At 43.4% G+C, this 16,876-nt stretch overlaps 1 protein-coding gene across 1 annotated transcript in view; it reads left to right on the top strand.

The window, feature by feature from the left end:
* The window catches only part of Tnn (tenascin N), a 67,824-nt gene that overhangs the window by 37,908 nt on the left and 13,040 nt on the right, over nucleotides 1-16,876 (top strand). The window contains exons 14-19 of the mRNA XM_070034422.1: nucleotides 2,265-2,528; nucleotides 4,620-4,883; nucleotides 7,499-7,762; nucleotides 10,790-10,920; nucleotides 12,340-12,472; nucleotides 12,887-13,038. Coding sequence (XP_069890523.1) covers nucleotides 2,265-2,528; nucleotides 4,620-4,883; nucleotides 7,499-7,762; nucleotides 10,790-10,920; nucleotides 12,340-12,472; nucleotides 12,887-13,038 — 1,208 coding nt within the window. The remainder of the gene's footprint in view (nucleotides 1-2,264; nucleotides 2,529-4,619; nucleotides 4,884-7,498; nucleotides 7,763-10,789; nucleotides 10,921-12,339; nucleotides 12,473-12,886; nucleotides 13,039-16,876) is intronic.

The following is a 16,876-nucleotide window of genomic DNA, read 5'->3' as shown; positions in this document are numbered from 1 at the left end:
AATGGAAGAGCGGGATGGTAGACTTTGGTCATAGTACCCATTGGGTCTCTCAATGTCCAAGAGCACATTATCTCATATTATTAGCCTTATAGTTGTTGCTTTGCTGGATTTTTGGAGACAGCATTTTCCTACAGATCCCAGAGTGGCTGGAACTCACTGTGTAGTCCATGCTGGCCTAGAATTGGTTATTCTTTTGCCTCATTGTCCTCGGTGCTGGGACCATCGGCATACCATCATACTCCTGCAGCAGCCTTGTATTTTTGTCTCATGAAGATAATGGTAGCAGAATGCTGGTGGCTCACAACTGTGATCCTAGCTGTTCAGGAAGCTTAGATCTAAGGATGAAGGTTCAAAGCCAGCTCAGGCAAACAAATCAGAGAGACTCTTATCTCCATTTAACCAGCCAGGAGTAGAAGTGTGACTTAAGTGGTAGAGTACTACCCTTGAGCGAAAAAACTAAGCAAGAACATAGGGTGTGGAGGTTAAGCCCCACTACAGGCACACCCATACACGATCAGTGGTGTTTGGTACATCCATCCACTGTTTTTCCAATTGTATTTTCTTTCTGAACAATCTCAAAATATTCCTTTTGAAAAGGAAAATGTTTAAAGAAGCCATGTATGTTAGGATTGATGAGCTAAGTACTGTAGGGAAATGGCTTTTGCTGTGATGTGTTGGGTCAAGAGGGCTTACGCTTTATTGATAGACAAATTCTACTTTGAATACTGTAGACTGCACTTTAAAAATCCTACGGTTACAATTATATACAATAACTTCTCAATGTTAAAGCTTTTCCATCTTAGGTTTCCTCATTTCTTAAGAACAGCCGTATGAAAACATAGTTACCTACAATAGAATTCGCCCACTTCAAGAGCACATTCAGCAGTTGTAGGATGTTTGTAGAGTTGTACTCCTGTCATTTTCCTCTCAGAGTGTCACATTTGCTAGGCTGACACACTACTGGTGAGCCTGCCTCCACCCCAAGTTGTACAACTATTACCACTGTCTATCTCACCAGCAACAAGAACCTTCTGTCCATTCCCAGAGACTCCTGTGCTCAGTACTTCCAGGCTTCCATAATGACTGCTGTCTATCTGTATTAATTTCCTGTACTAGAAATTACTTATACCCGGCATCTCCCAATATATGTATTTTGTGACTGACTTCTTTCAGGAAGCATGTTTTCTGGGTTCAGCCATGTTTTAGCGTGGATCTATACTTACTTTTACTGCAAATGAATATTTTGTTTTTGGATACACACTTTTGCTTATCCATTTTTCAATAAATGAGCTTGAGTTGCTGCCACTCTTCTGCTATTGTGAGTAACAATGAGATGAGCATGTCATGTCAGTTTTTACGGAGACATAGATATCTTGGTGTAGAGTTTCTGGATCATTCTACCCAACACAGTGGGCACACTGTGTTGCATATCCATCAGCAATGAAGGAGGATTCTTTTCTTCATTTACTTGGTCCTCAGAGACGTTTATTTTTATTTTTATTTTTTTTTGTCGGTCGTGGGGCTTGAACTCTGGGCCTGGGCGTTTGTCCCTTAGCTCTTCAGCTCAAGGCAAGCGCTCTACCACTTGAGCTACAGCGCCACTTCCGGTTTTCTGGTGGTTTTATTGGAGATAGGAGTCTCACGGTCTCTCCTGCCCGGGCTGGCTTTGAACCGCGATCCTCAGATCTCAGCCTCCTGAGTAGCTAGGATTACAGGCGTGAGCCACCAGCGCCCGGCCTCAGAGACGTTTAGACCAGGAACCAGGGTTCCTAATTTTGCAGGCAAAATCCTCAAATATAGTGAAGTGTAAAATTTCTGCAAGTCACAAAGTTAGCTAAAGACTTGTCGGGTTTTCTTCCTGAGATATTCAGAAACATGAACGTAGCTGTAAGATATGTTTAATCTATAAGGCCCACAGTTACAGATGAGAAAACTAGGGTGTAGTCAGAGGCAGGTGAGTTGAGGCCGGTGACACAGCTGGAGTAAAATTCATGATCTCATGACTGGAGCCCAATATGCGTTTTTCCCCTCAGCTCTTCCTCTCAGGCTAATACTGGAACCCAGTCCCAACTCTGTGTGGCTCATTCCACTGTCTCAAGCTGCCTTCATGGACATTCTTGGACAAGCTCTATGTCCATGAAACAATTAAAAAAAATACAAGATGGGAAAAAATCTTAAGAACAGGAAACTATCTAAGTCCAAGTAAAACAGCCTCTCTTTTGTGTCTGTTACAAGTGTTTATTGATCAGCACTTTTCCTTGTAGACATTGACAGCCCCAAAAACCTGGTGACTAAGCAGGTGACGGAGAACAGTGCCACTGTCTCCTGGGACCCTGTGGAGGCCGACATTGATAGGTATGTGGTGCGCTACACCTCTGCGGATGGAGAGACCAGGGAATTTCTGATTGGGAAGGATGAAAGGAGCACCGTCCTGACAGGCCTGAGGCCAGGAGTGGACTACAAGTTTGATGTGTGGGCCCAGAAGGGGGCCAGAGAGAGCAGGAAGGCCAGCACCAAGGCCCCTACAGGTAATGGACATTGTTTTTGTGACTGTAATGCCTGCCATGCTGTCTACACTGAGTATGTTTTGTTTTCCTCCTATGGGTGGAGATGGATGGGATATAGAAGGGCAGGACAGTGTCAATTCATACATTGACTCTACATAGTCTTTTTCATTTCCCCTCGACCAGCTTCCTTCATAGTCAGACCCTAGTGTCTGAACTGTTTTTTAAAAAAAATTATTTAAAAAATTTAAATTGTGCCGGGCGCCGGTGGCTCACGCCTGTAATCCTAGCTACTCAGGAGGCTGAGATCTGAGAATCGAAGTTCAAAGCCAGCCCGGGCAGCAAAGACTGTGAGACTCCTATCTCCAATAAACCACTAGAAAACCGGAAGTGGCGCTGTAGCTCAAGTGGTAGAGTGCTCGCCTTGAGCTGAAGAGTTGAGGGACAGCGCCCAGGCCCAGAGTTCAAGCCCCATGACCGACAAAAAAAAAAATTAAATTGTTTTTATAAAGATAATATACAGAAGGGTCACATTTACATAAGTCAGATAAAGAGTACATTTCTGTTTTGGACCGTGTCACCCCTTCCCTTACTCTCTCCTACTTTTTCCCTCACATCCCCACACCTAAACTCTTTTTGATAGTTGTATTTACAGCTGCTCTTCAGAGTCCGTGGATCTTTTGGACAGTATTTATTGTGCCTTAGTGAGTTTGTGAGTAGAGCAAAACATGAAAAGAAAATCTCACATCATTATTAATAATATATTAAAAGTTTGACCTTAATAATATATATTCTACAAAAGAAAGAGTACTCAAGGTGTGACTATGATCAAAGTAAAACACTATGATGAAACCTCTTTCTACAATGAATACACACTATTAAATGAATATAGATTTTATGTGTGCCATAGTGATTAGATGTGTGTGGTTTAATTTATTACAAATGGGTTATAGTACATAGACCAACTTTATAATCTTTAATGGTGGTTCATTCTATTAATGAGATATACCTTGGCTAGATGCAGAGCAGAGTTTTGTAGGTAGGATGGGTAAGTAACAAAAGAATAGACATGGATGGAAACTCCCAGATACAAGTTACTTAAACAGTATAATTCACTCTGTAGAATGATGAAGTGTAAGTCAGTTAGGGTTCTGAGATAGGATAGCTCATGTGTTGCTTTCTTAGGAGTGTAAAAGAGTTGTCTACCCACTTTTTGTACAGCGATGCAACTATCAAACCAGCAAGGGAATCCATGCTTGCTGAAGAAGAGGAAAACAGGCCTTACTTTTTGCTGGGTTACTTAATAATATGTACTGAGCACTTGCCCTGTGCCTTGTCTTTTACTGGGCACTGGGAACACAGAAGAAAATAGGAGGTTTTTCCAGGCACTTCTTCTTCTAGGAGCTTGCATTTGGACCTGGACTTCAGAATCTTCTAGTATATGCTGGAAGTCTTCTTTGTCCATTGGTGGTGAACACAAAATTGGGCACTCCTTTTAGGCAGAGTCCAGGTCTACTTCAGTGCCTAACTCTGCTCACTGCCTCAGACATGCCTTCTACAGAATTGGGATTCCATATATCTTACTAAATGGACAGATTCATTTTGTAAAGTTTTTAATAGAGGTCAGGGATTAAGTTGTCAAATTCTAGTCTCTTGGGCTTTCTACCTGAGGAAATGAAAGGCAGAAAATTGAAACAAGCTGGGAGCTAGTGGTTCACACCTGCAATCTTAGTTTCTTGGGTGGTTGAGATCAGGATTGTAGCTTGAGGCTGGTTTGGGCACACATATGAGACTCCTTCTCAACCAATAGTTGGGTAGGGTGGTGTGTGCCTTTCATCCCAGCTCTGGAAGGAAGTGAAAAATAAGTGATTTTTTTTTTCTGGGCAGGAAGTGAGGCTCTATTCCCAAAATAACCAGTACAAAAATAAGCCTAGAGGTCTGTCTCATCAGTAGATTATCTGCCTAGCAAGCACAAAGTCTTGAGTTCAAATCCCAGTACCACCAAACATTTTTTTTACAAAGAAAAAAAAAGATAAACCATAAAAGAATCTCACTTCAGGCAGTATGGCCCTTGGCCTGTTCACAGCCCAAATTGATGAGTACTTTTCCTTGTAGACATTGACAGCCCCAAAAACCTGGTGACCAACCAAGTGACAGAGAACACAGCCACCATCTCCTGGGACCCAGTACAGGCAGACATCGACAGGTACATGGTGCGCTACACCTCTCCCGATGGAGAGACCAGGGAGATTCCAGTGAGGAAGGAGAAGACCAGCACTGTCCTGACCGGCCTGAGGCCAGGCGTGGAGTACACGGTCCATGTGTGGGCCCAGAAAGGGTCCCGACAGAGCAAGAAGGCCGACACAAAGGCTCCCACAGGTAATGAGCCCTATTCTTTGGAAAAGGGACAGCTGGAGGGCTAATCCTATAGGTTAGGCCTGATGGCAGGTCTCTGATACAGGAAACCCAGCTCCTTGTAGGTTGTTGCTCATTTACATAGAGTTGTACTCATTTACATAGTACCTACCCTCTCTGCATTCTACCCAATGAGAAGGGGCAAGGGAGAGGTTAGAGCACAACTGACATATTGCACACATCAATTCTTCCTCTATTTCACTGTCAGATCTCACAGTGCCAGGCCTCATGACAAGGGAGGTTGGGAAATGAGGTTTTCAGATGGATGGTCATGTATCCAGCTGTAACTTCTGCTATAATGTCCTGTAAAAATTAAATGGCCATATTTAAATTTTGATGAAGTAAAATAAATCATTTCCCCAGTCAGACCAATGGTATTTCAGTCAACAACCACATGTGGTGAATGGTTATTGAACTGGACAGTGCAGAGTACAGAAAGCGTACATTACTGCAGGGATGCCTATTGGACAACATGCTTATAGAGGAAGCGGAAGGTGGGTATGAGGGGGAATAGAGCAGGCATCTGTGGTGCTCTCTCACTGGTGTGGCACATGAGATAGTTGAGGAACTGAAAACGAGGCTGGTAACTTTGGAGCAACACAGTTGAGAGTCAGGCCATACAAGACTGTATGGGAAAGAGAAAGCATATTTATTAAGAAGCGTGATATGATGCACGAAAAGAATTTATAAAAATACTGCTCTTCACAGTAACAAGAATAAGTGGAAGAGATGAGAGGGTAGAAGGGGGAAGGGTAGTGAAACGACCATTGTCAAATCTGATGAGCAGTGGTAATGATTTGGATAGAAGTGGAAATAGAAGAGGATGTCTGGGGCCGGGCGCTGGTGGCTCACGCCTGTAATCCTAGCTACTCAGGAGGCTGAGATCCGAGCATCATGGTTCAAAGCCAGCCCAGGCAGGAACGTCCAAGAGACTCTTATTTCCAGTTAACCACCAGAAAACTGGAAGTGTTGCTGTGGCTCAAGTGATAGAGCTCTTACCTTGAGCTGAAGAGCTGAGGGACAGTGCCCAGGCCCAGAGTTCAAGCCCCATGACTGACCAACAACAACAAAAAAGAAGAGGATGTCTGAGGCCATATTTTGGGGGCATAAATGATAATAATAGCTAATTGAAGAGATGTGGGACAAGAAGAAAATGAGGAATCAAGTCTTGGTTGTGCTTCTGGTTTGAGCCATGTGTAAGACTGTAGTTTCATTTTCTTTTTTGTTTTCAGTCCTGGGGCTTGAACTCAGGGCTTGAGCACTGTCCCTGAGCTTCCTTGGCTTAAGGCTACCACTTGAGCCACAGCACCACTTCTGGCTTTTCTTTGTATGTGGCACTGAGGAATCGAACACAGGGCTTCATGCGTGCTAGGCAAGCACTCTACCACTAAGCCACATTCCCAGCCCTGCAGATTCATTTCTTAAGAAAGTAAAGAGGCTGAGAGGTATATGTTTGAAAAGGAATGTCAAACTTGTTAAATATTTAAATTTAAGATACTTCTGAAATTCCTTGGTTAGCTGATAATTTATTAATTTCATAAGTATTTGATTGTGCAACACAGTCCAGGCACTGTGTGGATACGCAATAGTTGATCCAAGCCAGGGGCTCAGAAGTGATACTTCTGTGGAACAATGAACATCTAGTTGGCATTTCAAGCCATAGACTCAGTGACATCTCCTAGGGAAAAATGAACAGAGAGAAGTGGGAACTTTGGAAACTCCAACATATAAAGTTTACTAACAAAGGACTGAGGAGGAAGAGACAGTGAATTAGGAGTGTAGTCATGAAAACCAAGGAGGAAGTAGATCTTTTTTACCTATTCAAGAGCCTGGATGCAGAAGTTGCTAGTGACCTAGTCTAGCAGATTTAATGGTATGGTATAGATAGCTGCCAAACATGGCTGAATTTAGTGAATGGGAGGTGAGTGAAATTAAGATACGCAAACCCTTCCCTTAAACCTGACACTTGGAAGGTGCAGAGGATGGTATGGGGAGGAATGGCAGAGCCTAGAGCTTTCTTTTCTGGGGATGATGATAGAGAAGAAGAGCCTTAGGGATGCAGGAGGGAGAGGCTGGATGAAAGGAGCAAAGTCTTTGAGAAAGTGGAAGGCATGAATTTCAAGGCAAAGAGGGTCTAGCCTTGGTTTGAACATAAGAAAACAACAGCAACTTTGCTGAGAATCTTCATTTCTTTGGGCTTCCATTTTTCTTCCCTTTTATGTCAAGAAGGAAAAAGGTATGCTTTAATTCTCAAAGTTAGTGGAACATAGCTAAGTACCATGGAGATCTACTACGGGAGATCTACCTTCTACCACTGAAGGCCAACACTAGATTTTAATTGCTTATTTTGACGAGAACTATAAAAGGACAGAAAGTTTCCATATTCATAAACATAGAGGTGACCCAGTTCCTTCTAGTTTCAATATCCCTATGGCTTGTTTCCTGGAAAATGAAAACCCCTGTTTTAAATGGAATTATACTGTTATTAATACTAACTCAAGTAGAGAGCTCCTGAAGATGCAATAATGAGACACCCTCTTTCGGTTCTAACGGCAACTTTCCATAAATCTTCCTAAAAGAAATTGACAGCCCCAAAAATCTGGTGACTAACCGAGTGACAGAGACAACAGCCACCATCTCCTGGGAGCCAGTACGCGCCAACATTGACAGATACATGGTGCGCTACACCTCTGCTGATGGAGAGACCAGGGAGGCTCCGGTGTCAAAGGATCAGAGCAGCACCGTCCTCACAGGCCTGAGGCCAGGCGTGGAGTACACGGTCCATGTGTGGGCCAAGAAAGGAGCCCGGGAGAGCAAGAAGGCTGACACTAAGGCCCTGACAGGTACTGTGAGAAATCTTTACACTTACCAAGAGTGTGAGTCTGTAATCACAGCTACTCAGGAGGCTGAGATCTGAGGATTAGGTTTAAAGCCAGCCCAGGCAGGAACGTCTGTGAGACTCTTATGTCCAATTAACCACAAGAAAATCGGAAGTGGTGCTGTGGCTCAAGTGGTAGAGTGCTCGCCTTGAGCTGAAGAGCTGAGGGACAGCGCCCAGACCCACAGTTCAAGCCCCATGATTGACAAAAACGAAAAAGAAAAAAGAGTTCGTCTCCCTTCATAACTCACGTGGGGAGAGGAACAGAGAGAGTGGTTGCTTCACCTGAGGACATTCCTCAAAGTAGTTGCCTATTTGCCTTCTTGAGCTAACACTTTGATGTGGCAAATGGAATGAAATAAAGTAGAGCATCTTCCATGATGCGAGTAGTGGGTGAAGCATGTTTCTCTCTGCCACCGCCAGCCTGTCACCAAAGGTGTCCAGCTGCATATGTTTTCTATGCATGATGTGGTTTCTGGTCTCAGCTTGTATCAAGCAGTTAGGCCTCAGTGCAGCCTGGAGATGTGTTTTGTTTTGTTTTAAGGCACTGGCCATGGTTTGTCCCCTCTGGAGTCAGTTGCACCAACAGAGGTCACTGGAGTTAGCAGTACCTTAGTTTCTTTATAGGTATTATTGTTAAAATTAGCCAGATTTGTAACTCCCGAATTAATATGTGTTTTATGGAAAAAAAAACACCCTTCAAATTAAACAAAAATATCCAAAAATGAAAACACAACCTGGGTACCAGTAGTGTATGCCTGTCATCTTAGCTATTCAGGAAATTGAGATCCGAAAGATCATAGTTCACAGACAGCCTGGGCAGAAAAGTCTACAAGATTCCATCTCCAAATCATCAAAAGGCCAGGTTAGAGATGTGGCTCAGGTTGTAGAGTACCAGTCAATCAACCAGAGCAAGTGGGAGGTCCTGAGTTCAAACCCTAGTATCAGTAATGAACCAACGAACCTCCACACATAAAAACAAAGCTCCTCTTTCCCCTGTCCACACTCCCAAGAACACCATCTGACTCTCTGGAGACAAACAGTAGCCGGTGCCTCCCTCTGTCCTCACTCCCTTCCTTCTTTTCTTCTCCATTTCTCCATTCCTTTCCTTGTTCATATCACTTTCCTCATTTAAAAAGGCAATAATGAAATGCTTATCTTTTGACTTCATAGAAATGTGAAAGTGACCAAGATAAACATTGTTCAGTCCGTGGCCAGGGAACTGGTAGGCAAGGAAATGATAGAACACAACTCAAGGTTTTTAAATGGTTAAAATTCACTTTGGTTATGAAAGGAAATTCAGGCTTTTTTCTCCCATGTGAGAAATAGAATAAGATCTGTGCCAGATGTTATACTTTAGAAAAAAACCAAGCTGATAGTACAGAAAGTCAAAAATTCGTCAAAACAACTTAATTTAAAACAACAGTTGTCTGATTTCTATTAAAACACTTTCATTCAGTTCTCAGCTGAAAGGCTACTGGGTAGAAAATAGCCTGGAGATGTCTTTTGGGGGGGAAGTTCTAAATTAAAATAGCCTTCTATGATAATGTTTCTTCAAAATGGAAATTTCCATTCATATCTTATTCAGTTAAAAAAGTAAGCTGTCTGACCAGTTATTACAGGGTGACTGGTGTTTCTGTTGAGCTTTAATTTTCCTAGTCTATGTACATGTGCTTATCACCACTCACACTCTGGTGTCTGTATGGGGGAGTATTTACAAGAAAAGCACGGCTCTTTTATTCAAATCTCCTTCCTCATCATTCTTTTTTCTTTTCTTTCTGTTAGTGGTATTAGGGATTGGACTCAGGGTCTAGTGCTCTACCACTTGAGCAGTATCTCTAGCCCTTTTTTTTATTTTATAGAGATAGAATCTTCTGGTGTTGATGGTGGTGGTCACTGGGCTTGAACTCAGGGCCTAGGCACTGTTCCTGGATATTTTTTTGCTCAAGGCTAGCACTCTACCTCTTTGAGCCACAGCTCCACTCCCGTTGTTGTTGTGTTTTTTGGTGGTCAATTGGAGATAGAAGTCTCATGGCATTTCTTGCTCAGGCTGGCTTAGAACCAGAATCTTCAGCTCTCAGGCTCTTGAGCAGCTAGGATTCCAGGTGTGGGCCACCAGTGTCCAGTGGTAGAATCTTTATGAGGCAGAATTTTACTTTTTGTTCTCCTAAATGGGCTTCTCTGGATCACTGGGCATGGCAGACACTTGCCAGTAGTGCTTTCCCCATAGCTCAACTGGCAGGTGTGTACCACCACACCCCATCATCGGTTGACATGGAGTCTTGAGAACTTTCATGCTGGCCAGCTTTGAACTGTGATTCCTGATCTCGACTTACTAAGAAGCTAGGATTACAAGTTTGTGTCACTGCACTCAGCTCTCCTCACTTCTTTCTTTGTACAAGCACCGTCCTTCCTTATTTCTATGCCCGTCATGCATCGCGGGTCATCCACTGAGATACTTTAGATATACATTTATATTTTTATGTGAGCTTAATTTCTGTTAGAGATGAAGGGCATCAGTTGGTCAGCAATCTCATTACCTTCACAGTCCTTCCTCTTCCCCAGGTCTAGCTGTAAGTGTTTGGGCCTTTCTTGTTTCTCCAGGCACCTGTTTGCACAGTCAGCCTTCTGTTCTGTGTGCAGGAACTTTTAAGATCAAAGGCTCCCCACTTTTTCTTGTGACTGTAGGCCTCCATCACTTGCTCAGTGTTCACCATTCTCTGGGAATTTTCCGGGGTCTTAGGATTTCAAATCCTCTCCCTGTAGGGCTCACTCAGTCCTATTCCCTAATCATCTTGTCCTCAGTGGCTTTGTCTTTTGGTAGCTATGGTGAGGGAGGCTTTGTAGGCAGGAAAGGCAGAACTCACTCTGGTTGCAGAGAGGAAAAGAAATGAGAAGATACCCAGGGAGAAAACTGAAACCGATGGCCTAAAACAAATCACCGTCTCTGTCATATTTCAATAATAATAATTACATGACTTTTTGTTTGCAGAAATCGACCCTCCTAGAAACTTTCGTCCGTTTGGTGTCACACACTCTGGCGGGGTGCTGACCTGGATGTCCCCCACTGCTCAGATCGATGGCTACATTCTCACCTACCAGCTTCCAAATGGGACAGTGAAGGTGCTACATATTCCTGATCTTTCTCTTGGTGTCTTTAAAAAATATTAAAAAAAAATTTTACAACCTCTCTGTGAAGCAGCTGACGCAGACAGATCAGCTTGATTGCTGGCTTTATGGAAAACTACCAATCAATCTGTTGATCCTAATCGATGACTAGGAGCTTGCTAGGAGCAAGCGGCAGTGATAAACACAGTCATTCATGAACACTATGGCTCTTGGTAATGACTAACCTTTGTTCCTGTTCCTTGTTGACCACTGGTTTCGTGCTCAAGACTAGTGCTCTGAGCCACAGCTTCACTTCTGACTTTTTGGTGGTTAATTAAAGATAAAAATTCTTGCAGACTTTCCTGCTCAGGCTGCCTTGCAACACTGATCTCAGATATCAGTCTCCTGAATAGTTTGGATTGCAGGCATGAGCTACCAGAGCCTGTTTCTCTGTTTTGGGTCGTGCTTTGTTTTTCCTTTTCTTGGTTCTGGGGAATTAAACTGTAGTGGTAGCAAAAAAATATGTTCTACCACTAAACTGTACCTCTGGCCCTATTTTTTCAAATTCATTGTCGGTCAATATATGTAAGTTCCAGGAAGTCTGAGAAGCTTTGTTTTTGTTGTTTGTCATTGGATGTAAAATGCTTAGAGAAGATTTGGCACATGGTAGGTATTCAGTAATTCTTTTTTTTTTCCTGGTACTGGGTGAACTGAGGGTTGCACAAGCTCAGTAATTACTAATGAGCTACATCTCTCTATCCCTTTTAAATGCAATGTTGTTGTTCTAACTAAGTTATAGTCCTCCTGCTTGTAAGTCTTTTGCTTCATCTTTCCAAATGGCTAAGATTACAAGTGGCTAAAATACATATGTGCTACCACACTTGTATTTAGTGAATGATTGAATGAATTGGTTTAACCCTTATTTCCAAAGTCTTACTTTCTTCTTGAATCTGAAAGCCAGAATATTTTTGTAAACTTCCTGGAGTAGAAAATTATAATTCTTTGTCCTTAGCAAGGAAGAAAGAAAGGAGAAGTCAAAAAAGGCAGGATGCTTGGATGTAGTCACTACGACAGTGAATGTTTATGACAGTCCTGCCAGGTGAGTTAGCTTAGAGAGGAAATAAAGCAGGTTTCATGAGGATTTATTAAAATAGCAACTATTGCCCACTCTCTCAGATAATCCATGACTCGTTCTCTCTCCCTTTTTAGCATCTGTGGCTATAGTCAGCATGTGAAGGCCGGAGAGCTGGCTGGTGCCAGCCGGGGTGTGTGCCTTTTGGCAGTGCTGAATCTGCATAGCACAGGGACATATCTGGCAGGGACTGTGACTTGGGGCTGACTTGTGAATCCTAGGAGGCCTCTGTCCGTCATATCAGGGAGTGCTCTGTTAAAGAAACTGAGTCCCTCACCATCTTCTTCTCTGTTGGTTGGCAGGAGGTGAGGCTCCAAAGGGGCGAGCAGAGGTTTGAGTTGCAAGGCCTGGAGCAGGGCGTCACCTACCCTGCCTCTTTGGTTGCCTTTAAGGGCGATCGCCGGAGCAAGAGTGTGTCCACCACCCTCTCCACAGGTAATACAGAATCCAGTCTTGAGGGGACAGCGCACTAGAGGATCCTCATTGGAGAAGCCAGGAAGGAGCAAGTGGATGCAGACTTAGGGTGGTGTTTTTAGGGGCTTGGGCAAGTGAAGATGGAGTTATTGGTTCAAAGGGAATTTATCTCTAAGGAGGAGGGTGAACTGGAGAATAAGGTGTGTTGTGGGAGGATTGAATTGGGGGTGGGAGTGATGGATTGGGGATTTGCAGTGTTGGAGGTGGACAGAGTGAGTGAGACTGAAGAGCTGAGGGGAGTAAAATAGGAGAAGGTTGTGAAATAGTTTCCCAACAAAACAAATAGCCCTACACATAGAAAAGCAGGCTAAAAGCCCTACCCGCCCTCTTCCTCGCCTTGGTTCTAATGACATTGTCCCTCTGCTTGGCTCCCAGTTGATGCCCGTTTCCCACATCCCTCGGACTGCACCCAGGTACAGCAGAACAGCAACGCTGCCAGCGGCCTCTACACCATCTACCTCAATGGCGACGCCAGCCGGCCCATGCAGGTGTACTGTGACATGGATACGGATGGAGGCGGCTGGATTGTGAGTCCCAGAGAGCCTCGGGGGGCTCCATGCACATAAGGAGCTGGTCATAGCCGCCCATGGGAGAAGGTTTGGTGGCTTGCAGCTGGTTTGAGATCAATCCTATCCCACTATAAGGATGGAATTTAGGACTCGGTCATAGAACAGGTTTGGTTGAACCGGGGCTGGTGATGATGCAGGCTTGAGGGCTCATCATCCTCTGATAATGCTCGACATGATTGCTGCTTCTCCTCTACCCTCCTCAAAGCACTTTCATAAGCAGGGGCCTCACACAACGGCTCTACAGTAAGCGAGAGAGGATTCTTAGTTCTGCGTCACTCGCTGGGCCTTGACTGAGCCGCAGCGTTCAGGACTCTAGCCTTCTAATTCATTGTTCTTCCCTGGGTCATCCAAGGTAAATGTGTAGTTTTTTTTTTTTTGAGGGTTCAGGTCTCTGACCTGAGGTTCTACATCTTGGCTTCACAGAACAGGGATAAAACCTTTGGAGGTTTGATTGAAAAGACTAATGCCTGAATGAGGGACTGTTAGGCAATGTTCCCATTGTCCTGCTATGCCCACCTTTTCTTTCTCTTAGGCTGTTGTCTGCTTCAACCATCTTCTTGGATTGGGTGCCTGATCCAATTATATGAAGAGCTGCCTTTGACTATGGCAAATGGATCCTTCCATCTCCTTCCCGCTTCTCTCTGTGCTTGTCCAGGGCCGGCAGGCAGCCTTCGCCTGCTGTGCCTTCGCAACCCATTGTGGGAAAGAGAATGTAATTTTGTGCTGTTCAGGCTCTATTCATTTACACATTTGCTCTGGGATTTGGGAAGCCAAAGATGCTTGAGCAGCCATGGGTAAAATGATACCATCTGATGAGCAGCAATGAAGAAACTTATTATCTGCACAGTGGCACCTAACGGCTGAAAGGCAGCCATTGGCTTGGCTGCGGGAAATTCCGAATTGATTTGTAAAATAACAGAGCAGAGCGTGACATGGGAGGTCTTCCACCTGAGCAGACCCAGTGCGCTGTACCTGCTGCTTTTCATCAGCACCATTGTAACGCTAAGCATTCTGTCCCTTTGGGCCCAAAGCCCAATTTCCTGCCATTGTGCCTGTAATTGACCATTGCCAGGATGCTGGTATCCTAGCTTCGCCCTCGAAAAACCAAGCTCACACAGGGAAGGGGACATTTACCCAAGGCAACCTTTAGAAAGTGATTTATATACCTGGGAAACCCATGATTTATGACACAAATACCCAGTGCCTACTATGTGTCAGGACCTGTTTTATTTGCTCAAGATCCAGCAGTGAGCAAATCAGACTAAAACTTACTCTGCTTCCTAGAAGTTTGCCTTCTACATCTATCTGTCCATGAAGATGACCATGAGTCAAACCCAGAGCCCAGTTTTATAAATGTGAACGCAACTCCTCATCATAACCAACAGCAGTCTTACCCTACCATAAGTCTTGTTTTTTGGACTCTGTAGAATTCTCCTGAGGATCACATGCTCCAGAACACATGTAGCATTTGAAAACTACCACAACTGTCACTGACACCTGCTATGTTTGTTTGTTTTGGACTGAAGAGTCTTCTGTTACTGAAGTATAACTAATGATGCGTTGCTTCTTTTGAGCTTTTTATTTTAGGGGGTGGTACTATGGTTTGAACTCCAATCATTGTGTTTGTTAAGCAAGTGCTCTTACTGCTGAGCCATGCCTCTGTTTTTTGTTGACTGCTTTTGAGTTAAGAGTCTCACTTCCTGTCTGGATGCACCTGGGCATGATCTCCTTATGATAAACCAGGTCTAACTCTTCTTTGGGAAGGGATCTCACAAACTTTTCTGAATAGGCTGCCCTTGAACCTTGGTTTTCCCAATGTCAACTTCCAGAGTAGTTAGGACTAAAGGTGTGACCTTTTTTGGTGGTGGTCCAAGGGTGTAAATTTGAGGACTTTTGATTGTTAGGCAGGCACTCTACTACTTAGGTCATGCGCCCACCCCATTTTGCTTTTATTTGTCAGAAAGAGGCTTTTGCTAGGGGGCTGGCTTTGGATCAAGATCTTCCTACCTCTGCCTCCTATGTAGCTGGGATTTTAGATATGTACCACCAAACCCAGCTTAATTTTTTTCCCATAAACTTCAAATGGTTATACAGGGAGTTACAAATTAGCAGGTCTGTGTGTTCAGTATGTCTTGATCAATTTCCCCTGTCATCTTTGTCCCCCATCCTTTCTGCCTCTTTTCCTCAGACTCGTTTCTTTTTTTCTTTTTTTTTTTTGAGATTTGTCTCACCCTTTGTGTGTGTTTGTGTGTGTGTGGCTTTGGCTGGCCTCTAATCATGATCCTCCTATCTGCCGGGATTACAACTATGAGCCACAATGCCTAGCCCCTCTTTTGAGCTTTTAAATCCTTTTAAGGAAATTCTTCTCAGTCCTGGCAGCCAGAGCTCAATCTGATGAACAAGCAGAAGAGCTTTGCCCCGAGGCAACCAAGGCCGCTGGTGGGAGGCTGGAAAGAACATCAGGGAACACTTAACTGTCTCACATATTCCCATCTCTGCTTTCCATCTTGAAAGTCTTAAGGGCTGCATTAGAGGCTCTTTCCACAGGCATTTAAATGCAATTTATGATTTTTTTTTTTTACTCCTGATTTAGTCATTTAAGACACTGAGTAAATTCGGCATAGACAACTCCGGGGTATAGAACCAGACGTAAAGAATTTTTTTTTCCCTTAAGGCGTATTTGTAAGGAGGTTTTGTTATTCTCAAACAGTGTGTTATTGAGTGTTTTCATCTCCAAATAAGGATGCCTTATCAAGAGGTATAAATGGTCCCTTGGTACAATACAGTACAAACTCATATTTTCAGAGATATAATAATAACATATTGTTTTCTATATGTGACAAACTCTGGGGTAACTATTTTATGATTTACTATGATTTAATGATCTAGCTCACAGTAGAAGTCCTGATATAAGCCCATCATACCCTTCACAAAGGGACTATTGACATCTTAAATCAGCAGAGACTTGTTTTTTGTCCTGGTATTGGGGCTTGAACTCAGGTCTTGGACATGTTCCCTGAGCTTTTTCACTCAAGGTTAGCACTCTACCATTTGAGCCGCAGTTTTACTATTGCTTTGTGGTGGCTAATTGCATTTCACAGATTTCCTAACTTGGCTTGTTTTGAACTGCCCTTCTTAGCTCTCAGCCTCCTGAGAAGCTAGGATTACAGGTATGAGACAGTAGTGCCCAGGTAAACTTAATTTTTTAAAAATATAGATCTTTATTAGCATACGTTAGCTCTTCAAGGTGGGGGTTTCATGGTAGCATTTTCATATATGCATTCAATGTACCTTCTCAATCTTTGTATTACTCTAAGGAGATTGTATATTTGGCTGAGAATAGAAGTGGGCGATAGATTAACAAGCTGACATCTCCATTATTAATCTCTTGATCTGACAATTTAAATGAGTGAAGCTTGTTAAGGCTAACTAACTTACCCAAGGACATAGCTAGTTAAGTCTACAGTGAAGAGCACCAGAATCAGCTTCTCTGGCTAAGCTGGAACATTCTTAGTATTTTTTAATCACCTGGAAAGCTCTTATTATGCTTGAGCATTGTGCTCATTGGCTGGAGACAGAAAGCAAATGTCTTTGTAATGCACTCATCCTCAGTAGGGTGAGCTTGGACTTAAGCTCGGCCTTGTAGTGGAAATAAGATTTGACATGATAGATATGGAGCAAAAAATATCAGTCCTCCGTCTGTCCTAGGATTCCACAGTGTATAAGAGAAAGAGTCCCGGGAAAGGAGTGGCTTAGGCACATTGCTAGGAAATAAATCTTCAAGTCAGAGAAGTGC

Source organism: Dipodomys merriami, unplaced genomic scaffold, assembly GCF_024711535.1.
Source record: "Dipodomys merriami isolate MVZ:Mamm:240054 unplaced genomic scaffold, mDipMer1.0.p SCAF_24, whole genome shotgun sequence".
NCBI lineage: Eukaryota > Metazoa > Chordata > Mammalia > Rodentia > Heteromyidae > Dipodomys > Dipodomys merriami.
This window is presented reverse-complemented; position numbering and strand designations above follow the sequence as displayed.